The sequence below is a fragment of the Coregonus lavaretus genome (genome assembly GCF_964263955.1).
Source record: "Coregonus lavaretus genome assembly, chromosome: 16".
Classification (NCBI taxonomy): domain Eukaryota; kingdom Metazoa; phylum Chordata; class Actinopteri; order Salmoniformes; family Salmonidae; genus Coregonus; species Coregonus lavaretus.
In genome coordinates this window covers 15,909,569-15,919,937 of record NC_140003.1, presented here as the reverse complement: position 1 = coordinate 15,919,937, position 10,369 = coordinate 15,909,569, and the positions used below count along the sequence as shown (strand labels likewise).

Sequence of the window (10,369 nt, the reverse complement as noted above, 5' to 3'; positions counted from 1 at the left end):
TAAATTACCTAAATTGAGAGGTAAGTGAAATCAATTAAGATTATGTTTAAAATCCACTGTGGCTGCAGAACGCTTGGATACATGAACGCTTATCGATGTACAGCATAGCTCCTGGCACCATATTCTTCTTGTTAAGAGAATAATAAACAGGAAGAGAATTAGTCAGAAAATGACTGACATGTACACTGGCGAATGCTAATGCAGGGAATAAAATACGGTATCCAATTGGGTTTAAGAAGAACGGCGGGATTTCCTGTGCGTTACCCAATCTTGGAGGCCCCACCCTTTGTGTTTCCCGCACCGTCAATCAAAATAGAAACGATTGACTAGAATCACCGATTGCAGCCAGCCTTCGATTACTGTAATCATGTTTCGCTTGTGATAATACAGATTCTGCGAAATAAAATAATTGACGCAATGACTGGTATGTAATGTTCAACCTAAACATCGGTATGTTTGCACCCTTTAGCTAAGCTAATGTTAGCTAGCTGGCTAATCTTTTTCCAACAGCTTAGCCAAGAGTGAACGTTAGCGTGCATGCTAGCCACAACTACCACATACGTAGCTAGCTAAGGCTTCAGACAGTTTGATCAACTCCACACCGCAGCTGTAATGGAGGTCAGTCCAGCTTGAAGTGTTACGTTATAGCTAGTGGAATAGCTAGAAACACATTTTCCGTGTGGAGATTTAACTTAACTCTGGTTTGTTTTGCTCCGTTTTCTTCTTTTTGTACCTTGTGACGTTAGCCCCAGAACAGCCAGTGAAACAAGAGGAAATGGCTGCCTTGGACGTGGACAGCAGTCAAAGCAAGTTTCTGCAGCAAGACTGTGGCACAGGAGATCAGGTAGCTACCGTTACTATTTAGAAATTGCCCTCGTATGCTTCTCGGTTAGCGTTTCAGTAAGTGCGTGGTGCTTTGTGAAGTTCACACGTTTTAACATTTGTAGTAAAAGTAGAACTTCCTGTGTGGCTCCGGACTAACGGCCACCCACTTTCTTCCTTTTAAACCCGCCCATTGTGGGTAGGACACTCAGTCGTCATCGCTTGCTCTGCTGGCAGCTACCTGCAGCAAGATCGAGTCGGCATCATCAGATGGGGGTAACGGTGCTGCCGTTGTAGTGGTAAGTCACCACCTCTGGCTCTGCTAGAATGTAGTCGACCCCAAAATGTAGCTATCTTTAACCAATAGAACGCGAGTTGTGTCGGCAGAGATATGCCCAAAGGCCATCATGTAGTGTGCTCATATTTGGATCACACACTATAAAGTTAGGGTTCTCATGCACCTCCAGACAAACATTACTATGGTCATTAAACACCTCTAAACCAATCTTCAAATATGTTGCTAAATCGTGTGAACAAGCAGCACCAAGCTCTTATTCCAATATTCTTCATGAATGGTAATACCTTTTGTGATTTCTATGCACGTGGTGATTCATAACTAATCATGCTGTGGTGATTCATAACTAATCATGCTGTGGTGATTCATAACTAATCATGCTATGCCTTTTCCAACTGGCTGAATACAATAAATACGATAAATAATTGGCTTGCTGTTTTTTATGTAAGTAAATATTTCACTGCTATGTCTAACATTACATAATTAATGTCAATGTTGCAATCTGCATCTTAATGATGCACCTTCTCTGCAAATGAATTGTTTTTATTCACCAAAACAATATTTTTTATTCCGCAGACGACAGACCTAACATCCATCCAGTTAACAGGGAACCCAGATAGATGGGAGGTTTTGACCCCCACAACAACACGGAAGGAGGAACCTGGCATGTTCCAGAGTCAGGGGATCGGGACATCAAATGGACAGTATGTTCTTCCTCTCCAGAACCTTCAGAGCCAACCAATCTTTGTGACATCAGGAAGCGACACCTCCGCCAACGCAGTGCCTAACATTCAGTACATTCAGACAGCTGATGGACAGCAACTAAGCTTCTCCACCTCCAGTGTGGAGGGGGCCACTCTGAGCCAAGATGCCACAGGGCAGATCCACATCTTGCCAGAAGGAACTCAGACTATAAGTGTGACTGGGGCTGTAGACATCCTTACTAACAACCAGAACCTCATATCACAGACTGGTCAGGTCCAGCATATCCAGGGAGTTTCTATCGGCAGCTCCACCTTTAACAACCAGGGTCAGGTTGTCACTAATGTGCCTATGGGGTTGCCAGGGAACATCACCTTTGTCCCCATTAGCAGTGTGGACTTGGACTCCCTGGGCCTCTCTGGTGCTCAGACTATAGCAACAGGGGTAACTTCTGATGGCCAGCTCATTATGACCAGTCAGCCTGTGGACAGCTCTGAGAGTCTGGAGAAGACAGGTGACCAGCTCTCACAAACACTATCTGTAAATGACTCGAATGCTAATGCAGACATGTATGTGCCAACGTCCTCCGCCCAGCTGCCTGAGGCCATGGATGAGACGGGTGTTCTAACCCACGCCACAGAGCAGACAGACCCCTCTGGTCTCCAGGAGGGCTACATTCAGCAGAACCAGGTCCAGAACATCCAGGTGTCCTCCGGCCAGTCCATCATCCAGCTGCAGCAGGTGCCAGTCCAGACCAGTGATGGTCAGGTGGTGCAGGCAGCAGGGGGGCATACCATGCAGAACGTTCAGCTCATCAACCCAGGGACCTTCATCATCCAGGCCCAGACCGTCACGGCCTCAGGGCAGATCCAGTGGCAAACCTTTCAGGTGCAGGGGGTCCAGAACCTCCAGAACCTCCAGCTGCCCACCAACCCAGCCCAGCAGATCACCCTTGCCCCATTGCAAACCCTGTCTCTGGGCCAGGGAGGAGCGCAACAGATCCCCAACCTGCAGACTGTGACCGTCAACTCTTTGGTCCAGGCAGGCATTCAGTACCAGCAGGCAGAGGACACCGACAGCCCTGGAGGTATGGTCTCCTCCTGCATCATGCACAAATCAAGCAGACATGCACAACATAATAGTGGAGAACACTGAGTGGCGCAGTGGTTTAAGGCACTGCATCGCAGTGCTAGCTGTGCCACTAGAGATCCTGGTTCGAATCCAGGCTCTGTCGTAGCCGGCCGCGACCGGGAGACCCATGGGGCGGCGCACAATTGGCCCAGCGTCGTCCAGGGTAGGGGAGGGAATGGCCGGCAGGGATGTAGCTCAGTTGGTAGAGCATGACGTTTGCAACGCCAGGGTTGTGGGTTCGATTCCCACGGGGGGGCAGTATGAAAAATAAATAAAAATAATGTATGCACTCACTAATTGTAAGTCGCTCTGGATAAGAGCGTCTGCTACAGTGGGGGAAAAAAGTATTTAGTCAGCCACCAATTGTGCAAGTTCTCCCACTTAAAAAGATGAGAGAGGCCTGTAATTTTCATCATAGGTACACGTCAACTATGACAGACAAATTGAGAATTTATTTTCCAGAAAATCACATTGTAGGATTTTTAATGAATTTATTTGCAAATTATGGTTGAAAATAAGTATTTGGCCACCTACAAACAAGAAATATTTCTGGCTCTCACAGACCTGTAACTTCTTCTTTAAGGGGCTCCTCTGTCCTCCACTCGTTACCTGTATTAATGGCACCTGTTTGAACTTGTTATCAGTATAAAAGACACCTGTCCACAACCTCAAACAGTCACACTCCAAACTCCACTATGGCCAATACCAAAGAGCTGTCAAAGGACAGAAACAAAATTGTAGACCTGCACCAGGCTGGGAAGACTGAATCTGCAATATGTAAGCAGCTTGGTTTGAAGAAATCAACTGTGGGAGCAATTATTAGGAAATGGAAGACATACAAGACCACTGATAATCTCCCTCGATCTGGGGCTCCACGCAAGATTTCACCCCGTGGGGTCAAAATGATCACAAGAACGGTGAGCAAAAATCCCAGAACCACACGGGGGGACCTAGTGAATGACCTGCAGAGAGCTGGGACCAAAGTAACAAAGCCTACCATCACTAACACACTACGCCGCCAGGGACTCAAATCCTGCAGTGCCAGACGTGTCCCCCTGCTTAAGCCAGTACATGTCCAGGCCCGTCTGAAGTTTGCTAGAGTGCATTTGGATGATCCAGAAGAGGATTGGGAGAATGTCATATGGTCAGATGAAACCAAAATAGAACTTTTTGGTAAAAACTCAACTCGTCGTGTTTGGAGGACAAAGAATGCTGAGTTGCATCCAAAGAACACCATACCTACTGTGAAGCATGGGGGTGGAAACATCATGCTTTGGGGCTGTTTTTCTGCAAAGGGACCAGGACGACTGATCCGTGTAAAGGAAAGAATGAATGGGGCCATGTATCGTGAGATTTTGAGTGAAAACCTCCTCCCATCAGCAAGGGCATTGAAGATGAAACGTGGCTGGGTCTTTCAGCATGACAATGATCCCAAACACACCGCCCGGGCAACGAAAGAGTGACTTCGTAAGAAGCATTTCAAGGTCCTGGAGTGGCCTAGCCAGTCTCCAGATCTCAACCCCATAGAAAATCTTTGGAGGGAGTTGAAAGTCCGTGTTGCCCAGCGACAGCCCCAAAACATCACTGCTCTAGAGGAGATCTGCATGGAGGAATGGGCCAAAATACCAGCAACAGTGTGTGAAAACCTTGTGAAGACTTACAGAAAACGTTTGACCTGTGTCATTGCCAACAAAGGGTATATAACAAAGTATTGAGAAACTTTTGTTATTGACCAAATACTTATTTTCAACCATAATTTGCAAATAAATTCATTAAAAATCCTACAATGTGATTTTCTGGATTTTTTTTTCTCATTTTGTCTGTCATAGTTGACATGTACCTATGATGAAAATTACAGGCCTCTCATCTTTTTAAGTGGGAGAACTTGCACAATTGGTGGCTGACTAAATATTTTTTTTCTCCACTGTAAATGACTAAAATGTAAAATGTAAACACTGGTGGTTGTACAGCGCCTTTGAAAGTATTCACACACCTTGACTTATTCCACATTTTGTTGTGCTACAGCCTGAATTTCAAATTGATAACATTTAGATTTTTTTGTCACTGGCCTACAGACAATACCCCATAATGTCAAAGTGGAATTATGTTTTTCTAAAGTTGTACAAATTAATTAAAAATGAAAAGTTAAAATGTCTTGAGTCAATAAGTATTCAACCCCTTTGTTATGGCAAGCCTAAATAAGTTCAGGAGTAAGAATGTGCTTAACAAGTCACATTGGTCTCCCGAGTGGCGCAGTGGTCTAAGGCACTGCATCGCAGTGCTAGCTGTGCCACTAGAGATCCTGGTTCAAATCCAGGCTCTGTCGTAGCCGGCCGTGACTGGGAGACCCATGGGGCGGCGCACAATTGGCCCAGCGTCGTCCAGGGTAGGGGAGGGAATGGCCAGCAGGGATGTAGCTCAGTTGGTAGAGGATAGCGTTTGCTATGGCAGGGTTGTGGGTTAGATTCCCATGGGGGGCCTGTATGTAAAAAATAATGTATGCACTCACTAACTGTAAGTCGCTCTGGATAAGAGCGTCTGCTAAATGACTAAAATGTAAATGTAAATAATAAGTTGCATGGACTCACTCTGTGTGCAACAGTGGAGGCTGGTGGGAGGAGCTATAGGAGGACGGGCTCATTGTAATGGCTGGAATGGAACGGTATCAAACATATGGAAACCACATGTTTGACACCATTCCATTCCAGCCATTACAATGAGCCTGTCCTCCTATAGCTCCTCCCACCAGCCTCCACTGGTGTGCAATAATAGTGTTTATCATGAATTTGTACTACCTCATCTCTGTACCCCACACATACAATTATCTGTAAGGTCCCTCAGTTGAGCAGTGAATTTAAAACACAGAATCAACCAAAAAGACCAGGGAGGTTTTCCAATGCCTCGTAAAGGGCACCTATTGGTAGATGGGTTTAAAAAAATGATATCCCATTGTGAAGTTATCAATTACACTTTGGATGGTGTATCAATACACCCAGTCACTACAAAACTACAAAGATAGAGGTTTCCTTTCTAACTCAGTTGTCGGAGAGGAAGGAAACCGCTCAGGGATTTCACCATGAGGCCAATGGGGACTTTAATACAGTTACAGAGTTTAATGGCTGTGATAGGAGAAAACTGAGGAGGGATCAGCAACATTGTAGTTAGTCCACAATACTAATCTAATTGACAGAATGAAAATAAAGAAGCCTGTACAGAATACAAATATTCTAAAACATGCATCCTGTTTGCAACAAGGCACTAAAGTAATACTGCAACAAATGTGGCAAAGCAATTCACTTTTTGTCCAGAATACAAAGTGTTATGTTTGGGGCAAATTCATTGCAACACATTACTGAGTACCACTATCCATATTTTCAAGCATAGTGGTGGCTACATCATGTTATGGGTATAACTGTAATCGTTAAGGACTGGGGAGTTTTTCAGGATAAAAAAGAAACAGAATGGAGCTAAGCACAGGCAAAATCCTAGAGAAAAACTGGTTGTCTGCTTTCCACCAGACACTGGGAGATGAATTCACCTTTCAGCAGGACAATAACCCAAAACACAAGGCCAAATCTACACCGGAGTTGCTTACCAAGAAGACTGTGAATGTTCCTGAGTGGCAGAGTTACAGTTTTGACTTAAATCTGCTTGAAAATCTATGGCAAGACCTGAAAATGGTTGTCTAGCAATGATCAACAACCAATTTGACTGTATTTTGAAAAGAATAATGGGCAAATGTTGCACAATCCAGGTGTTGAAAGCTCTTAGAGACTTACCCAGAAAGATTCACAGCTGTAATGGAGCAGGTTTTCATGAAGGATCTCTCTGTACTTTGCTCCGTTCATCTTTCCCTCGATCCTGACTAGTCTCCCAGTCCCTGCCGCTGAAAAACATCCCCACAGCATGATGCTGCCACCACCATGCTTCACCGTAGGGATGGTGCCAGGTTTCCTCCAGAACTCCAAGCGGGCTGTCATGTGCCTTTTACTGAGGAGTGGCATCCGTCTGGCTACTCTACCGTAAAGGCCTGATTGGAGTGCTGCAGATATGGTTGTCCTTCTGGAAGGTTCTCCCATCTCCACAGAGGAACTCTGGAGCTCTGTCAGAGTGACCATCGGGTTCTTGGTCACATCCCTGACCAAGGCCTTTCTCCCCCGATTGCTCAGTTTGGCCGGGCGGCCAGCTCTAAGAAGAGTGTTGGTGGTTCCAAACTTCTTCCATTTAAGAATGATGATTTGTTTAACACTTTTTTCATTACTACATGATTCCATGTATGTTATTTTATAGTTTTGATGTCTTCACTATTATTCTACAATGTAGAAAATAGTAAAAATAGAGAAAAGCTCTGGAATGAGTAGGTGTGTCCAAACTTTTGACTGGTACTGTATATACATTTGCAAAAAAACAAAAAATAATTGTTTTCTCTTTATTATTATGGGGTATTGTGTGTAGATTGATGAGGAACATTTATTTAATCCATTTTAGAATAAGGCTGTAACCTAACAAAATGTGGAAAAAGTCAAGGGGTCTGAATACTTTCCGAATGCACTGAATGTATGAAAACATGGGGGTCTGAAAAAAAAGATAATCCGCAGAAAGTAGACTATTTAATTATTGAGTCACATGATGTAAGCCTCCTGAGGCATCAGGCATGATTTACGCTGCTCTGGGGAGGATTATTAGCTGTATATTATTGTCTGGTTGTTGTTTTCTTTATAATAAAATATTTGCAAACTTGTTATTGTAAGAACAAACATTTAACAACAGAACACGTGTGTGTGTGTGTGTGTGTAACAATAACAACATTTTCAGCCCAATAGCTGAAAAATCTGTCGATGTGCCCTTGAGCATGGCACTTAACCCTAATTGTAAGTTGCTCTGGATAAGAGCGTCTGCTAAATGACTAAAATTAAAAAATGTAAACAATTCTCTGACCAGGTAGTTAACACCCTTTATAGATCTGTGAGATATAATGTAAACAAGCATATTATAAATTATTTGAAGATTTGAAGGGAGTATAAATCATCAAATGGTTTTGTGTCAAGCTATCCATCCACACATTGTCAAGTTTGAACAGGGGTTTTTAATTTGTTCATAGCCAAACTGTCATGAAATCTTTTTTAAAGCATTTAGCGAAGAAGCACTTTTCACTGTGAGGCTTTTGCAGTCCATTTAGCATGCAATTGTTAAAGCTTGTGTTGATATTGATGTGTGGATTGATTGGTCTCCCTCCAGACGTCCAGATAAAGGAGGAGCCGGACTCAGAGGACTGGCAGCTGGGCAGTGACTCCACTCTGAACACCAGTGACCTTTCCCACCTGCGTGTCAGGCTAGGGGATGAGGAGGACCAGCTCGGCGAGGGGGGCAAGCGGCTACGCAGGGTGGCCTGCACTTGCCCCAACTGCAAAGAGGCTGGGGGGAGGTGAGTGAGCTCATACCGTGTACCCTGCTTATAGCGACTACGCTTATAATAATAAATAATAATATGCCATTTAGCAGACGCTTTTATCCAAAGCGACTTACAGTCATGCGTGCATACATTTTTTTTTTTTGTGTATGGGTGGTCCCGGGGATCGAACCCACTACCTTGGCATTACAAGCGCCGTGCTCTACCAGCTGAGCTACAGAGGACCAGCTTACAGTGCTCAACAGCTTATAGTGGTCAGAAAACGCTAGATAGAGTCTTTCCTATACATTTGGTGTTTAAATGACTAGTTCTCAAGGTTTTGGGGTCTGAATGGGAAAGATAAATGTTTTCATATATTTTGTATTAACTCCATTGCCCTCTGTCTGGTTACTAACACAGTCCTACTGTACCCCCCCCAAAAAAAGTTGCAAATCTTGACTGTTGACCGGTCACCAGCATTGGCGCGCAAAGGCCCAAAAAACAGAGCAAGTTCACGTCTATATAGCTGTAAATACAGTATATGAGTGTGTTTGTTTGTGTTCTCTCAGAGGATCCAACATGGGGAAGAAGAAGCAACACATCTGTCACATTCCGGGCTGTGGGAAGGTGTACGGGAAGACGTCCCACCTGCGAGCGCACCTGCGCTGGCACTCTGGGGAGCGGCCCTTCGTCTGCAGCTGGATGTACTGTGGGAAGAGGTTCACACGCAGCGACGAACTGCAGAGACACAGGAGGACACACACAGGTGCACCCTCACTCACCTCAACATTTGCATTACATTTTACATTTGAAAACCTACCCTGTAGGCTGCGCTTTTCACCCATGTAAAGTGTACTCTTCTGTCTTCGGAAAGATATCATTCAGTATAAAAGCATTAGTCCTGTAAAACAGATTACATAATGAGTTCATAGTAGTGATGTAGAAGTGACATGGTTTGGTCTGTCCTACTGTTAAAACTTTTCTGGTCTCTCTCTGTCTGTGACAGGGGAGAAGAAGTTTGTCTGCCCAGAATGTTCCAAGCGCTTCATGCGGAGCGACCACCTAGCCAAGCACATTAAAACTCACCGGAACAAGAAAGGAGGCATGAACTCAGTGAGCAATGCGGTGGTGGCCTCCATGGAATCCGCCGGCTCGTCAGACAGCATCATCACGGCGGGCGGCACCACCCTCATCCTCACCAACATCCAGCAGGGCTCCAGTAACTCCCAGGACATCCTGGCCAATGCTGAGATCCCCCTGCAACTGGTCACTGTAGCAGCCGGAGAAGTCCTGGAGATGGCCGAGTCAAAGTGACACTCTCTTGCTCAATAACTCTTCATGAAATTCTGCATCACTCATTTTCCCTGCTTGTTGTTTTTATATACACTACTGTTCAAAAGTTTGGGGTCACTTAGAGATTTCCTTGTTTTCGAAAGAAAAGCAATTTTTTTGTCCATTAAAATAACATCAAATTGATCAGAAATACAGTGTAGACATTGTTAATGTTGTAAATGGCTATTGTAGCTGGAAACGGCTGATTTTTTATGGAATATCTACATAGGCGTACAGAGGCCCATTATCAGCAACCATCAGTCCTGGGTTCCAATGGCACGTTGTGTTTGCTAATCCAAATGTATCATTTTAAAAGGCTAATTGATCATTAGAAACCCTTTTGCAATTATGTTAGCACAGCTGAAAACTGTTGTGCTGATTAAAGAAGCAATAAAACTGGCCTTCTTGAGACTAGTTGAGTATCTGGAGCATCAGCAATTGTGGGTTTGATTACAGGCTCAAAATGGCCAGAAACAAATAACTTTCTTCTGAAACTCGTCAGTCTATTCTTGTTCTGAGAAATGAAGGCTATTCCATGTGAGAAATTGCCAAGAAACTGAAGATCTCGTACAACACTGTGTACTACTCCCTTCACAGAACAGCACAAACTGGCTCTAACCAGAATAGAAAGAGGAGTGGGAGGCCCCGGTGCACAACTGAGCAAGAGGACAAATACATTAGAGTGTCTAGTTTGAGAA

At 44.3% G+C, this 10,369-nt stretch overlaps 1 protein-coding gene across 3 annotated transcripts; it reads left to right on the top strand.

Moving 5' to 3' along the window:
- The first annotated feature begins 294 nt into the window (after positions 1-294).
- Positions 295-10,100, top strand: LOC311144140 (transcription factor Sp3-like). Of its 3 annotated transcripts, none has more exons than XM_084180131.1 (7): positions 296-424; positions 747-844; positions 1,026-1,121; positions 1,694-2,906; positions 8,189-8,375; positions 8,909-9,105; positions 9,346-10,100. In XM_084180131.1, the coding sequence occupies exons 1-7, from the start codon at positions 418-420 to the stop codon at positions 9,651-9,653; spliced, it is 2,106 nt and encodes a 701-aa protein (XP_084036257.1). In that variant the 5' UTR covers positions 296-417; the 3' UTR covers positions 9,654-10,100. The 3 variants fall into 3 exon arrangements, with proteins under 3 accessions (XP_084036259.1, XP_084036257.1, XP_084036258.1); XM_084180132.1 differs by having other exon boundaries at positions 300-618; positions 9,346-10,080; XM_084180133.1 differs by lacking the exon at positions 1,026-1,121 and having other exon boundaries at positions 295-424; positions 9,346-10,080.
- Positions 10,101-10,369: the final 269 nt, after the last annotated feature.